Genomic DNA, 16,329 nt, shown 5'->3' on the forward strand with positions numbered 1-16,329 from the left:
CACTCTTCCCACCGTCATCCCTTTGCCAAAGCAAAGCAAAGTACAACATCAAGTAGATTTTCAAACACAATTTTGGTAGATTTTAAATGTTATACAATAACTTGTTTAGGCAGTAGTTTCAAAATTTTGCAATTGGAGTGAACATTACCTTAACTGACACACCAAATTCTAATTATGATCACAGAATTTTAAAAACATTTTTATTGACATTTTTATATTGCCTAGATGGCCCCCTGTGATTCTGTCCCTCCTCACTCCTAAAATCAACCTATACAAGATTTTTTATAAAAAAGGGGAGGAAAAAATTTGGCATAACCATTCTACATCTGTGGACCTTGACTTCTACAAAGGAATAGGATCTATCTTCTCACATCTCTTTGGATCCAAACTTGTTCTCTTGTAATCTGACAACATTGTTTTGGGGGGTTGTTGGTCATTGTGTAGTTTTCCTGGTTCTGCTTATTTGACTCTGCATCAGTTCCTGTTGTGTTTCCATGCCTCTCTGTACTTATCATGTCGATTTCTTAGCACAGTAATATTCCACTGCATCCAGGGACCATAGCATGTCCAGCCAGACTGCAATTGGTGGGAACCTTCTTTGTTTATACTTATTTGCAGTCATAACATAGGTTGATATAAATTATTGGTGTATGTGGAACCTTTCTTTTTTTGTCATTGACCTCTGTGAGATATATGCCTAGCAGTGGTGTATCTAGTTCAAAAAGAGTCAAATTCTGAATTGCTTTCCAGAGTGGTTGTACTGACTCACAGCTCCATCAACAATGCACTAGCATGCCTCTCTTCCCATAATACCTCCAACACGGACTATTTGAGTCATCTTCACTGATTTACTGGATGGGAGGTGAAACCTCAGGGTTTTGATTTGCATTTTTCTTCTTAGTCATCTGAAGCCTTCTTCCATATGATCATTTCTGGCTCACTATTGCATTGGGAAATATTAGTTCCTATCCTTTGACCCCTTTTCTATTTGGGAACAGCTTTTTGATCATTTATTTCTTAGTTGTCTACATATCTTAGAAATCAAACTCTTTACAGGGATAGTATATAGAAATTTTTCCCCAGACAGCTGTCTCCCTCATGCTACATGCATTTTTCTTTTTTGTGTGGAAAAGCCTTTCAGTTTCACATGATCAGTAGTAACTATTTTGTAATTGTCTCTATCTGAACCATAGAATGTTAAAAGCTGAAAAGACCATGAGATATTGTCCAGTGGAATCCTCTAATTTTACATGTAAAGAATCTCAGTCTGAGGAATTAAGTGACTTGCCTAAAGTTATAGGCAGCAAGCAGCAGAATCTAGGTCCTCTGACTCCAAATCCAGTGCTCTTTCCAGTACACTAAACTACAGCGCAAGGTGGTTTTTTCTCTAAGAGTCAGGGTGAAAATCTAAGGTAAAATGTTATCCCATTCCTCAGCAAATGAGAAAAACAAACTGTTGAGAGGTGGGCTGTTTGCTTATTCTATGACTGCGAATATACACCAGTCATTTTTGATATAGTCCACACCTCCCCCATAGAATCCCAAGAAACAAAGAAAGCCACTTGAGCAAAATTCAGTCCCAGGTTCACCTCTTCAACCTTTCACTCCCATAGTTCCATACCAGAGGGAAGTGTTTCATCCTCTCTTCTCAGGGTCAGGATTAGTCATGCTCAATCCTAGTTTAGCTGCTTAAATATTTTCACCGATGACAGTCAAGGTGTATACTATGTTTTGGCTCACTCTTGGATTTGGAGTAACTCCTGGTGCTGCTATTTACCACGTATGTCGAAACATTTAAACTATCTTAGATTCATTTATTCCATCATGTAAAATGAAGGGGTTGGGCTCAGTGACCTGGAAGAGAACTTAAGAGATCATCTTATTCAACCACCTCATTTTAGAGATGTGGAAACCTGGTCCAAAGAGGTCAGTGGCTCAACCAAGTCTGGGATTTGAAGCCAAATTTCTCTGTTAAGACCAGTGCTCTTTCCACTTATGACACTGCTTCTTAATACCATTTTAAAATGTGAATTAGAGAACCCTTATTCTCTAGTTTCTGGAGGTAAATTACCTTTTAGAGTCTCTCTTCATTTCCCTGGAGATCTCCCAATCTCTTTCATGAAGGTCTAGAAGGGTAAGAATCTTTCCCATCGAGGGGGGAAAAATCTACATATTTTGTAAGATTTGGGGTTCTAGTATATCCTAAAGACTCCTTTCTCCTCCTTCTACCCTTTGGCCATATACATGAAAAAATAGCTCAAAACACATTTGATAACTGAAAACAATTTTAAATATGGCTGATTTCATACATAGATAGGTCCAGGCAATTTACTGAGTTCTTAATTTAAGGTCCTCCATAATTTGGCCCAATTTACCTAGTCAATTTTTACTACTATAACCCAATACTTATAATCTATCCCTCCTATTCCATTCCCCCATCCACCCCCCCTCCCCAAATCATTCCTGCCTTTCCTCTTTCTGTTCCCTTCACCTAGAATTTCCTTCCCTCTCCTCTCCATTTATCTATATCCAAGTGATGTTCAATGTCCAACTTAATTCCCACTCCCATAGCACCTAGCATTATTAGGCAAATGGAAGAGCACAAAAATGATTACTGAACTAGCACAGCTGAAACCTCACCTGTCAAGATGGCGCTCTAACTAGTGCAGCTAGCTTGTGTTTCTTTCGAGCATGAGTTGTTTGATGGAAAATAAGATGTGAGCTCTGACCAAAGGCTTTCCCACACTCATTACATCGATAGGGCTTCTCCCCAGTATGTATTCTTTGATGGACAATAAGATAGGAACTACAGCTGAAGGCTTTCCCACATTCATTACATTCATAGGGCTTCTCCCCAGTGTGGATTCTCTGATGGACAATGAGGCGTGAACTTCGACTAAAGGTTTTCCCACATTCCTGACATTCGTAGGGTTTCTCTCCAGTGTGGACTCCCTGATGGACAATAAGGCTTGAGCCCTGACTAAACATTTTCCCACACACATTACATTTGTAGGGTTTTTCTCCAGTATGGATTCTATGATGTCGTATAAGGTGTGAGCTCCTCGTGAAGGCTCTCCCACACTCTTGACATTCATAAGGTTTCTCCCCAGTGTGGACCCTTTGATGTACAATAAGGGTAGAGCTCTGACTGAAGGCTTTCCCACATTCATCACATGCATAAGCATTCTGGATTCTCTTGTGTGTAGCAAGTTTTGAGCCAAGATTGAAACTTTCCTCTAGTTTTTCACGGTTCTGGCCTTTTTCTCCTGAGGGGCTTTTTTTATCTTTGTCCATAATTCTTTGGAAATCTTGGTTCTCTTCATTTACTGTCTTCCTTATAGGGATTATCAGCTGCCTCACTTCCCTGTCATGTTCCCCTTCACAAGCTTCTACAAACTCAGATCCCAGGGGAATATCTTGCTGGAGTCTTCCTGATGCCACTATATGGGATCCTTTTTCTTCAGAGATTTCATCACTTCCAGGTATGGTCTTACCACCTGACACAAAATTAATTACAAAAAATTAAATTATCACTTATTTTGCAATGCTAAGAGGGAACTGGGTAATAAATGAATCAAAGTGATGACCTCTTTAGACACCTGCACAATTGTTTCAGTGTAGTCAGGGACTGAATTCAGGTAAGAAAAAACAGCAACAATAGAAACAACTTACATTGATAATGGCACTTCAAAGTTTACCTCAATTACAGCCCTATGGCCTGGAGGGTGATCCTGGTTCTGAAAGGCCATAGCAATACAGTACCAGCTCTGGTAGGTCCTGCCAAGCTAGGAAGCCTTCAGCTACAGGCTTCTGAGTTTCTAAGACCCAATCTCCAATTTGGAGTAACTGTCATCAGAATGGCCACAGGGTGATGAATTTTTATAGCTATAGAAATTTCCACTGACTTATCAATGAAACTGTAGAAGGATATGTATTATGTATATATGATATGTATAAGTAAAGTATACATGTTGACAAAATCAAAGATAAGTGAAGCAGTGAAGTATTTCAGATTGACACATCACTTTCAACATAAAGCAGGCAGTATAATTATATTCATTTCTGTAGATTTATAGGTAAGGAAACTGAAGCTCCTAAAAGTTATCTGTCTATGGCCACACAGCTAGTATGTGGTTTGAGTGGAGGAGATTTGAACATTGCGTGTTATAGGAGCAATATCCTAAGGCCCTGCTCCTGCAGATTAGCCTAATGTTTCCTTAGAAACCATCTTCAGGTTTAGTTGGGCTCAGGGGACTAAGGCTTAAGCTGCTGAAATCTCTTCCTGGTCATCTAGGCAAAAAAAGGCCACAGGGAATTCTAACTGGGCTGTGATGTTTGAATGGTGGACTACTATGGGCTATACACAGAGAGCTAGGGAACACTGCTCAGCTGAATCATTGTCCTCGCCAAATTTCCTTGTTGAATATTCTTCTGCTATGGTTAAGTAAATCTCTTATTAACTGCTAAATGTCCTGCAAGAGTCATTTTGTTCCAGTCTCAAACTTAAAACTACCATGAGTAGTTTAGGAAAGCCTAAGTCATGGTTTATGACCATAGGGGTATGGTGGGGAAGAGGAAAATCAATAAGGGGGAAGTGAGATGGCATAGACAAATGACAAAACCCCCAATGAACGTTATCTTAGAGACAAGCCCAGAACAAATATGACATTTCAGAAATGAGGAGGAAGAGACACACACATTAGGTGAAAGCTAAGTACAATTGAATAAAAGAAATCAACTGAAGGTGAAATTGGTGAACAAATATTTACTAAGATCCTGTTATGTGCAATGCACTGAAAAGAATACAAAAATGCTCAAGCTATAGTCCCAGCCCTCAGGAACTAATCCACTTTGGAACCAGTTTCTAAATTCAGAAGACAATTTTTAAAATAGTCAAACATGTTTTGAACTGAGGCTTTAGTGCCCCATCAAAGACAAGGAGAGTTCTCAGGCAAGGGGGGAATCTTTAAGGGGTTTGTCGACCCCTTTTTCTGGGAACCTGAGCAAGCACTGTTTTGGGAGGTGGGTGGGAAGGAGTAAGAAGAGGGGGTAGGACAGGGCTACATTTTAAGGTGTGATTTTCTGGATTGCTAAGCTAGAAGAGGCAGACAGCTAAGGAGCATTGCCTGACACTTCCTTACGTCTCTTCCAAAAGAATCTGCTAAAAAGATTCAATTTAACATAAAAGCTCAAACCTGTGAATTCACCATCAAATGGTTATCATCAAAAATATCAGGCACTATGACTCAATGGTGGGTGACCTGAAGCCTAGGATCTGTCAAGTCTTGATATATATACATTTAGCGATACAATGGAGTATAGTGTCAAGGTACCAAGAATAATAAAAACAATAAAGGACAGAGTTTAGAACAGAGGTCAGCGAACAATGGCAGAAGACCAAATCTGGCCTGCCACAAGTCAAGAATGGTTTTTACATCTTAAAATTAAGGTTTATTATTTTATTTAAAAATTTAAAATGACTGGCAGGATTTGGCCCTGTGGTAATAATTTGCCATCCCTGGACTGTGAAAGGTAGAGAAAATACTTTTGAGTGGAAGGCCTCCTAGAGAAGGGAGGAATCATGGATTTAGACCTGGCCAAGTCCTAGCCCTTCATTTTACATATGAGAAAACAGGAGTGACCTGCCCAAGGGCACACAGGGAATAAATAGCAAAGTTAGCATTTGAAGCCAGTGCCTCTGACTCCAAATCTGACATTCTTTCCATTGTAATGTTTTGCCTCATCTTCAGTTGCCTAAATCAAATGCTCATCCTTCCAACAGCCCACAAATGGTTGTAATGATGTGGTTCTAGAGGAACAGCAGCCAGACCAAGGCAGGCAGGATTTCTTCTCTTCTAAAATTCTGCAACCCTGACACTCTCCCCTTCCTACCCACCTCCAATCAAGACTAAAGCAAAAAGATTAATGGAAATCATATCTCAAAAAAAGGGAGTGTGGGTATTGCTTAATACTGATGTTGGGACCTGGGAGGAAGTGACTTGAACTGAAAAAGATATCTGGTTCAGGAGTATAGAAAAGTTCCTCAGAAGATACGTTTTCTTGGAAGTCCTTGGATTGAGGGAGAAGGTGGAGAAAAGGAAGGGGAGGGCACCCCCTCCTAAACCTAGAACAACAGAGAAGGTTCTCCATTCTAGACAACTGGGAGGATAGAAAAGGTGAACCCCTAGGCCTAGCATGGAGATAGAACAAAATTTCAAAAGGAGCAAGGAACTCTCACAGGAACCAGGCATTTCGAGTAGTCCTTAATGTGGCCTAAATCTACTCAGTTCTACCCCCTTACAGGACTGACCTACTTAATGGCTACCAGAACATACCTAGCACATTCCTGGTTCCATGCCTCTATTCATACTGTTCCACGTATCTAAAATGCTCTATTCCTCCCTTCACCTTTTCTCTTTCACTGTCCAAAACTCAAATCTTACCTTCTTTACCTAGCATTTCCTGACTCTTGCCCACAGCAACCTCTCCCTCCTCTGAACTTCCAAAGCATTAACTGTATCACTTCACACATCATATATTGCCTTCTACATTCCAAGGTCTCTTTTAGCTCTTTAGCATTCCATGTTCTAAGGTCCCTCTGAGCTCTAAGGTGACGCTAAGACTCTAACCAGTGACGTGGAGATTTGGGGGCTTGGTCAGAAGCCCAAGGTGTCAAATCCTTGAGTGAAAGAACTGTGTCTTACACTGATTTGTAACCACCTCAACATCGACTATGATGCCTTGTACATGGTACAATAATGAATTGCACAAATAAATAACACTTGGTTGATTGGATGACATAACGTCCTTCTTTGTAGCCAAAGTGACATCAAGATTGATTCTGAAGCTGGTAAATGAAAATTCTGCCCAGTCAATCAACAACTATTTACCACCAGCCTACTGTATGCTAGGCACTAGGGATACAAAAGCCAAAATGAAAAGTTCCTGCCCTCAAGGAGCCTACATTCTGTTGGGGGAAACAAAATCCGCACCAAAGTAATTCCAGAAGGAACCAGTGAGGCCCAACAGGATGAGAATCAGAGAAGGCCTTGTATAAGAAAAAGTTTTCAGAGACCCCACTGAAACTAACAAAGAGGAAAAGAAGCCAAGAAAAGGGGAAACTCTAAATCAAGGGAAAGATCCTTACCCAGAGAGGCCACACTCCCATGATTTCTGTCCCAGTATTTGGTCATCAGAGTAGGTAGCAGAGAGGTTCCAGTTGATGAATAGTTGTTGGGTGACATCAGACTTGACACGTGGGCTTTTCTCAGGGTTGCTTTTTTCCCCCAGGGTATTTCCAGTGTCTGGATAGGGGCTGAGACCTGGAGGCACATGTTTATGGTTAGACTCATGACAGGAAGACATAAGAGAGATCACAACTCTGTTCTCTTCCTCCCACTGACTCCCCTGGTACATCTTACTCTGGCTCTGGGGTACTTTCCCATAAGAATTCACTTTCTGAATATCTGGTAAGCATATGTAATAATTAACCTGGATAAAATGGGTGGGGCCTGACAGCCTATAGATTAATTTATAGAACAGTCCTTTCTGAGGTCTGAAGTCATACATAGCTCATAGTGTTAGAGGAGTAAGAACAGAGACTCCGATCTTATTATTAATATCTGAACTCTCTAACTTACAGGATTTGTGAGAAAATCACTTTGGAAACCTTAAGTGCTATATAATTGTAAATTGTGACTATTATTACAGGTCATAGGAAACTATGTCTTAATTTCAGCAGAAGGTGTAAGGGCAGTGTGGAAACCCCATGAACTACATATAGCTTGTCCCCACAGATGTAAATCCTATGAACTACATCATAACAGCCTGGATGCTATTTCAATCAGGAAGCATTTCTATTACATTCTTGATAGTTAAGGGCTCAGACACTGACAAGAGAACAGAGGATGACTTGAGATTCCTGTTTTTAACCATCCCTCTCTCCCTCTTCTCATGGGCCAGACTAGGTGGGGAACCTGCAGCCTTAAGACTCCATGTGGCCTTCTAAATCCTTAAGTGCAGCCTTTTGACTGAATCCAAATTTTACAGAACAAATTAAAGGATTTAGATTCAGTCAAGAGGCCGCGCTTAAGGATTTAAAAGGCCACAGGTCCCCCACCCCTGGGCCAGACCATATATCCCATTTCTTATTTTCTGTCCTGATCCACCAAGGCCAGCCTTAAAATCTTCCCCTATAACTGTAGCCTCAGTATATTCATACAGATTTGCTACCTGACCCCAAGTGTCTTCATCCTCTTCCTCCTCCTTTACTGACATAGGGCCCAAAGGATCCAGGCCTGTTCCTTTTTTCTCTTTTGTGGTCATCCTCCTCACCCAAGGAATGGCCTCTGTACTCTTCTTCCCACTCACTCCTTTGGCCAGCTGGGGTCTGTCTGGTGGAGATCGATGCTTGTCTGACTTCTACTTCCCTGAAACTTCTTAGAATTGGAATGAATATCTACTGAGACATAAAGAGTCACTGTTAACATAAAAGAAATGAACTGATCCCAAAGAACTTAGTTCTAAGACAGTAAAGTCCACTCACCAGGGCCTGGCCCGTAAAGCAAAATTCCAGGAAAGAAGAGAACACTCCTTACAATGCTCACTTGTGAAGAGATGCCTTTCCCACCCAAATGCATACATATCCAATCTGAGCTTGTCAGCATATGGAAGGTACTAGGTTAGGCAATGAGGATATAATATACAAAATGAAAAAAAGAATAGGCCAAGAGAAAGGGGATGGAGTGCCAAGTGGGGGAAAGAGCAAATAGGGCAGTGTGGCTGGGACAAAGCATCAGTGAAAGGGAATAAAGTTCCAAAGAGTGTCAGAAAAGTCCCTCAGGGGAGTCATCACTTGCAAGTTCCTGGGTTGTGGTAGTTGAAGAAGATGGGGAAACAGCATACTCCCAAATCTAGGATCATAAAGAGGGCTTCTCACTCTCTGCAAGTAGGAGGATGAGGAAGGTGAGCCCTCAGGTCCAGTCTGGAAAAGTAGGCTGGAGTCAGAGGTAAAAGGCAAGCCAAGGAACATGTGCCTTATCTTATAGACAACAGGGAAGCACTGAAGCTGCTTGCGCAGCAGAACATGGTCTGATTGGCTTTTTAAGAAGATTCTGGCAACTCCATGGAGGACAGAGTGGATATGGGAGAGACCGTAAGCTGAGAGTCCAACTAGGAAGTTGCTGCAGAAGTTCTGGCCTTTGGGTGAGGGAAAGATGTGAGAGAGACAAAGACAGAGAGAGAGAGAGAGAGTGCATGCGACAGTGTCCATTGACAAGACTACCTGGATATGGGGTGCAGGTGGGGAGGGGCAGAGAGGAAGTGCAGGAGGAAAGAAGGCCTTTAAGATGGTGAAGCTGATGGTGCCTTTAATGGGAATAAGGAAGTCTGGAGGAGGGCTGAGTTTAAGAGGAAACATACTGAGCTGGAGAAGTATGTGGGAAATCCAGGTGCAGGAGTCCAACAGGTAGTCAATGCTGCTGGGGTTGGATATGTAGACAGTAGTAATCATAACAATAACATTTATGTAACACTTAAAAGATTTGCAAAGCACTTTAGAAATATCTTATTTTATCCTCAACAACCCTGGGACAAAGGTGCTGTTCTTATCCACATTTTGTAGATGAGGAAATCGGGGCAGACATAGGTTAAATGACTTGCCCAGGATCACGCAGCTAATAAGTGTCTGAGGCTTGACTTGAACTCAGGTCTTCCTGACCCTAGGTTCAGTATTCTATCCACTGCACCCCCTAGCTGCCTCATAGATCCAAAGACAATAACTAAAACCATGAGAGCTATCCCAAAGAAAGAAGGTATATATAGAGAAGTGGTCCAGGACAGAGCCTTGGCAGACACATATAGCAGGTGGAAGACAGATAATGATTCTGTGAAGGAGACTGAGAAGGAATGATCGGAGAGGGAGGAGGAAAACCAGGGGAGAGCAGCGACACTGAAACCCAGGGAGGAGAAAGTGCTGAGGAGATGGGAGTATATCTTCAGTCCCTAGGTGTAAGGGCAGGGGCTGCTGCACAGAAAGGAAGACTAAGGCCTGCCTGCAGGTGCTGAACTCTGTGAATGGAGATAGACTCAGAGACCAAGGATAACGTGAGGGGACTGGATCCCAAGTTTGATCATCTGTAAAACTGTTGCTCTTATTTTGACTCTTTGTGACCCTGTGGGTCACGCCATCCATGGGGTTTTCTTGGCAAAGATACTGGACTGGTTTGCCATTTCCTTCTTCAGTCGATTTAGGCAAACAGAGCTTAAGTTACACAGTTACTAAGTATCCAAGGCCAGCCACGTTTGAACTCAGGTCTTCCTGACTCCAGATCCAGCGCTACCCGCTGAGCCATCTAGTAGCCTCTAAAATTGGAATAATACCTTCAATGCCTATCTCACAGCGTTGTGACAGAGGTACTCTTTAAACCTCAAAGCACTGGACTCTGGCACCATGGATGTACGGCCAGACACTTCATCTCTCTGCTCTCCCCGGGCAACAGTCAGAAAAGTGTATTAGAGTTCCTAATCGGCCTAGGTAGTGAGCATCTCCTACACCAATAAAACCACGGGTCCTGACAAAAAATAAAATGACATAAAACCAGATTCCCAGCACGGACTTTTTGGGTGAACCCGAAGCTTGGACCACAGCTGTCCGTCCGGAGGAGGCCGGTTGGTGCCTGGTTCCAGGGTCAGCAGCCGTGGGGACCGGGGCTCTCAGGAATTTCTCATACCCGCGGGGGACCCTCACCCCACTGAGCTTCTCCGTAAGAATAACGTATTCGGAGTTAGATTTCCCTCTACAGAAAAAATAAGCCGACACAGTCACGAGACCGAACGTTAGCATGCTGTCTCTTACTGCTCCTCCGGGGAGGACAGCGCTTCCACCGCTAATGCCCTTAGGTCCTCCGCCATACCGGACTCATCCGGGATTACTGCCCCGGTTCGTCACCGTGGGGCGAAGGGGCGGAGGGAGGGACACAAGGAGAAAGGCGGGGGGCGGGGCAGGGAAGGGGGCGAGGGGACGGATACCTGGAGTCTCCCGGAGAAGGGGCTCGAGCCCGGCGGGGAGGGTCGCCCGGAGTCCTCGCAGGGACAGCCCTCCCCGCTCCCCCAGCCCGCCTCACCAAAGAAGAGGAGCGCTAGCTGGCCTCGGGCCGATCCGCGCGGCGCGGGGACAGGGGGCTGGCGGGCTGGCTGCCCGGCGACCCGAGCGCCCAGCGCGCGTCCGCCGCCTCCGCCGCCCGACAGGACAATGGCTCCTACCGAACCCGACCGGACCTGGGCTTCCCCTGCCTCTCTAGGCCGCCGGGAGGCCTCCACGTCTCGGTGGTCTGCCAGTCATCACCTCACCTCGCGCCCCCCCGCTGGGGAGGGCCTAGGGTGACGTAGGAGGCTGAGCCCTTCGATCTCTCCGTAGGTCGAATGGACCAGCTCTTGGTTTTGTTATTATGGCTTCCTAGTGTAATTAAAGGACAGCTGGACGGCTCTGTGGATAGAGCCCTAGGCCTGGAGTCAGGAACACGCCTTTCTGAGCTCAGATCCAGCCTCAGACACCTACTCGCTGTGTGACCCTGGCCAAGTCACTTCACCCTGTTTGCCCCAGTTTCCTCATCTGTAAGATGGGCTAGGGAAGGAAATGGCAAACCACTGCAGTATGTTTGCGAAGGAAACCCGCACTGGTCACAAACAGTCGGATACGACTGAACCAGGTGTAACAAGTTGTAAGGGGAATCAGGATCTGGATTCCAACCCAACACCCTGGTCATGTGGACTAAAGCAAACTGCTTCTGCTCCCTGGACCTCAGTTTTGAGTTTTTTTCCCTGTAAAATAGGGATGCTAGTCACGTCCCTGGGGTCCCTTCCAATTCTGCTCTGATCTTGATCCTTGAGATTCAAACCCAAGCCCTCCGACTCCAAACCCAGCGTGCACCCCATGAGAGCCACCGCATTTAATATGAAGAAAGCATCACAGAGTGTTAGAGCCAGAAGGGACCTCAGAGGTCTGATTCTCTTATTTTACAAGTGAGGAAACTGAGGCCAGGAGGATGACCTGCTCAAAGTCACACGGGTATGAGTGTTGACAGTACTTGATCTCCTGGCTTGTGCCTTGTACCCATCGAGCGCTCTTCTTCCTGTGACCACGCAGCTGCCTCATACATCTCTCTGCACCCCCAGTAGTGCCTTACACTGAGCAGGTGCTCAGGCAGCAAATGACTGGGCCATATGAAGCTCCTCTCACTTGAAGATGATGATGTGCTTCATTAGATTGAAGTAAATCTAACAGATTTTTAAAAAGTATATATTACACAAATACCTGTTTTGGGTTCTGGGAATATGAAGATAAAAAAAATCTGACCCCAAGGAAACATGGTTACTTCACCTCCCTGGCTTCAGTCATTTCATCGTTTATGAGAAGCTGCTATGATCTGTAAGGTTCCTTTCAGCACTAAAATGTCCATGACCAATGTTCTCAGTTCTAATTTTGGCTCTTCCAATATCCACTATGTGATCAAGCAAATCCTTCCCCCTCTTTGAACCTGTCTTCTCATCTGTAAAATGAGAATACCTGCCCTGCCTGTTTCACAGGACTGCTGTAACAATCGGATGAGATTATAAAAGAGAAAGTACCCAGTTAGTTTTCCAAGTGAAAAAACTGAAGATGGCATTATTATATAAAAATCTTCTTAGTACTCAATTTTTATAAAATACTTTGCGAGTGAAGGCTGTGTGGTAACATATGTTTATACCTTGTTAAATCATATTATCATAACATTACTTCATAATCCAAAAGTTATCAATATTTTTAACACAAAAATAAGTTCTCAGAAAGGTATCATTACTGGTGCCAAGTATGGTCAAAGAAGTTAGAATAGTTTCAGAGAACAACATGATGTAGTGAAGAAGACTAGACAGGTCTGGAACTCCTATCCTGACTCTCAAACCCAGTAGCACGTGACCCTGGGCAAATGACTTCATCCTCTATTTTGAGGAAATAGTGTAAAGTACACTACCTTAGAGTTGTGAGAATTTTGTAAATCTTAAAGTTCAGTGGAAATTATTCTGATTATTAAAAATAATCCAGAATGTAGCAACTGAAGAGATCAAAGCTGTGATCAGATGTCTCAAAGGTTCTATCCTCTTAGTAGGACCAATCAAAATAAAAATATTTATGTCTCAAGAAATTTTAATTTTTTAAAATTTAGACGAGAGATTTTTTTTCATAAAATTTTGTTCATATCATGGGACTTCCCCTGTATCATTTCCTCTCCACAAGAACTGTCCCTTGTAACAAATAATTTTTTAAAAAAGAGAAATAAAAAATTCCGCAAAACCAATGAATACATTGAAAAAACCTGGCCAATATTCAGCATCTGTGGATCTCACCCACCTCCTCACCCAAAAAGTGTGTCTTCTTTGAGCCCACGGCTTGTTTTTCATAATTTTGCAACATTGAATTTCTTCTACTATTTTGTAGTGGTTGTTCTGTGTATATTGTTGTAGATTCTGTCTATATAATCCTCCTGGCTCTGTTTACTTCATTTTGTGGCAGTAGGTCTTTTCAGGCTTCTTTGTGGGATCTCTAGATCAAAAGTTATGGACAGTTTATCTAGTTTATTTGCAAAATTCAAAGTTGCTCCCCAGAATGGATATACTAACCCATAGCTTCCCTAACAATACGTTAGTGTGCTTGTCTTTTCATAACCCTTCCAACTATACCCATATTTTATTACCTTTGCCAATTTGCTGAGTGTGAGGTAAAACCTCAGGTTTGTTTTGATTTGCCCTTTGGAGAAATATTTGTTGCTATTTTGTAGATGAATGTATTTAGCAGTATTAGTGGCTGAAATACGCACTGTCTGCTCAGACAAGCATTCTCTTGTCTATGCATAGGCATAGCTGAGAAAAGCAGATACTGTACTTGCCTCAGTTTTGGGATTTGTTTGTTTTGTTTTCACAGCTAAAAAAGTTAATGGTTAAAAAAGGAAGATCTCATATACCCCCAAATATTCATAGCAGTCTTTTTTGTGGTAACAAAAAAAAACTAGTAACAAAGTAGGTGACCATTGATTGGGGAATGGGTCAACAAACTGTGGTACATGACTGTAATGAAATATTACTGCACCATAGGAAATGATACATATGGGGAGGAAAGCCTGGGAAGATTTCTATGAAGTGATGAAGAGTGAAATAAAAAGAACTTAGGAAAACAATATACACAAAGATTACTATGTACATGAAAAGAACAACAAAATGAAATAACAGATTTATTTCATATTACTCTCCTACTTCATTCTTTTTAAAAAAATTATTTTTAATGTTCTTTTTAAATATTGTGAGTTTTGAATTCTTTCACTCCCTCCAGTCTCTTCCTCACCCACTGAGAAAGCAAGCAATATGATATCAATTATACAACTTGTACTTCATTCTTGTCAACTCTATAGCTCCCAAACTCAGCATGACATCTGACTCTGCATTTGTAGAAATTGTCCCTTGAAGACATATAACATTCAGGAGAAATATAAGGTAAACATTAAAGACCAATTATAAGGGACTTATAAGGTCAAATTGTTTACTTTGTATATGGGAACATTAGCAGTATTCTTATGATTGTCACCATTATTTGGGTAGTTTGAAAGAAAGACATGGGCTGAGCTGTGTATGACACAGTGATCCTAAAAAAAAGTAAAACTGTAGGGAGAGATAAAAATGAGCAATTATCTCATACAAATGAGGTGTAAAAGAAGAAAACTGATACAGAAGAATCTAGTTGGGGGAGGGTGGGTAGTGCTGGAACCTTCCTCTCATTAGGAATGGGTTAAAGAGGGAACAACATATATACCTTGAAGAATATAAAAGTCTCCTAAATTTAGAAAGAAATAAGAGGTTAAGGAGATAGGGTGGGGGGACAGGATAAGGAAGGACTCTTATAGGGGTGGGAAGGTTAAGGAATAGAAGAGCAAGGTAGTGGGTAGAAGTAAAGCAAAGGAAGGGGGAAGGATAGGGCAAATAGGGTGAGAAGGATAGTGAGGAAAAATAGGAAAACAGAAAATACATAACAAGTAATTGTAGCTTAGAATGTGAATGGGATAAATTTACCCATAAAATGGAAATGGATAGCAGATAAAAATTTGAATTCAACAATATGTTGCTTTCAGGAAACATTATAAAAATGAGAGTAGAATTTAATGTGTAAAAAAATCAGGGACAGTAGTCACAAACTCAGACAAAGTTAAAGTTAAAATAGATTTAATCAAAAGTGAAAAATAGAGAAACTACACTATGTGTCAGCAACATTATTCAATATTGTTTTAGACCATTTAAAATAGTTAGACAGTATTAAATACCCTAGCATATGCCTGCTAAAACAGACACAAGAACTATATGAATATAAACATAAAATACTTTTTATACAAATAAGCACAGATCTAAATAATTGACATAGTATTTTTTGCTCATGGGTAGGTAAAGCCAATATAAATTTTAAAATGACAGTTTTACCTAACTAATCTATTTATTCGATGTCATCCCAATTAAATTACTAAAAATTATTTTACTGAGTTAGAAAAAATATTAACAAAATTCATTCAGAAGAACAAAAAGAACTTCAAGGAAACCAGGGAAAAAAGATATAAAGGAATTAGATTCAGCAATATCAGACCTTAAACTATATTATAAGGTGAGGGCATTGTTGAAGTGTAAAAAGGATAATTTCAATTATTTTAAATTAAAAATTTCTTGTACAAATAAAACCTATGTAAGCCAAGAATAGAAGGAATGCAGAAAATTGGGGGAAAAAACTTTCATAATCATAGATTGGGTTGGAATATTTCTGTGGCGTAGGAAATGATGAGCTAGTAGATTTAGAAAAACATCAAAAGACTTGGACTTATGAAGGAAGATGCTATCCACCTTCAGGGAAACAGGTGACAGGTGGAAATAAGCATAGTATGGTCTTACATATGTGCCTATATACACATATATACATACATATCTATACATATAGTTTATATATATCCACATTTAATTGTAGCCTTCTTTAGGGTGGTGGGGGGTGAGAGAGGAAAAAAAAATAAAGTAAAAAGTGCACAGGAGAGAACAAAAGAAAACCAACAAGGAAGCAAAAAAAAGCTGGATAGCTTTGAAAACAATATAATATTTATTATATAGGATTTCTTGTAATGGAAATGTATTGTTTTATATTGAGTCCTCTCTTATGGTTTGCTGTGTGCATGGTAATTTTTTTCTTTTCTCATTTTGTATTTAAGTTTAAAATAAAAACAATTTACCAAAACAATTTGTTCCTTACCTGATAATGCACTCCATCTTTCA

At 41.3% G+C, this 16,329-nt stretch overlaps 1 protein-coding gene across 4 annotated transcripts; it reads right to left on the minus strand.

Annotated features, from left to right (window-relative positions):
* Window positions 1-53: 53 nt before the first annotated feature.
* LOC118831038 (zinc finger protein 239-like) lies at window positions 54-11,253 on the minus strand. Of its 4 annotated transcripts, none has more exons than XM_036738209.1 (4): window positions 11,029-11,253; window positions 8,233-8,458; window positions 7,148-7,322; window positions 54-3,497 (listed from the first exon to the last, which is right to left on the minus strand). In XM_036738209.1, the coding sequence occupies exons 2-4, from the start codon at window positions 8,323-8,325 to the stop codon at window positions 2,644-2,646; spliced, it is 1,122 nt and encodes a 373-aa protein (XP_036594104.1). In that variant the 5' UTR covers window positions 8,326-8,458; window positions 11,029-11,253; the 3' UTR covers window positions 54-2,643. The 4 variants fall into 4 exon arrangements, with proteins under 4 accessions (XP_036594104.1, XP_036594106.1, XP_036594107.1 ...); XM_036738211.1 differs by having other exon boundaries at window positions 8,233-8,461; window positions 11,029-11,250; XM_036738212.1 differs by lacking the exon at window positions 11,029-11,253 and having other exon boundaries at window positions 8,335-9,581.
* Window positions 11,254-16,329: the final 5,076 nt, after the last annotated feature.

Source organism: Trichosurus vulpecula, chromosome 9 (genome assembly GCF_011100635.1).
Source record: "Trichosurus vulpecula isolate mTriVul1 chromosome 9, mTriVul1.pri, whole genome shotgun sequence".
NCBI classification, from domain to species: domain Eukaryota; kingdom Metazoa; phylum Chordata; class Mammalia; order Diprotodontia; family Phalangeridae; genus Trichosurus; species Trichosurus vulpecula.

Coding starts and splice junctions, on each gene's coding strand:
- LOC118831038 (XM_036738209.1), bottom strand. CDS start 8,325: ATGACCACAAAAGAGAAAAAAGGAACAGGCCTGGATCCTTTGGGCCCT. Junction 7,323..8,232: donor ATGAAGACACTTGGGGTCAG/GTAGCAAATCTG, acceptor ATGTGCCTCCAG/GTCTCAGCCCCTATCCAGAC. Junction 3,498..7,147: donor TGGGAGTGTGGCCTCTCTGG/GTAAGGATCTTT, acceptor ATTTTGTGTCAG/GTGGTAAGACCATACCTGGA.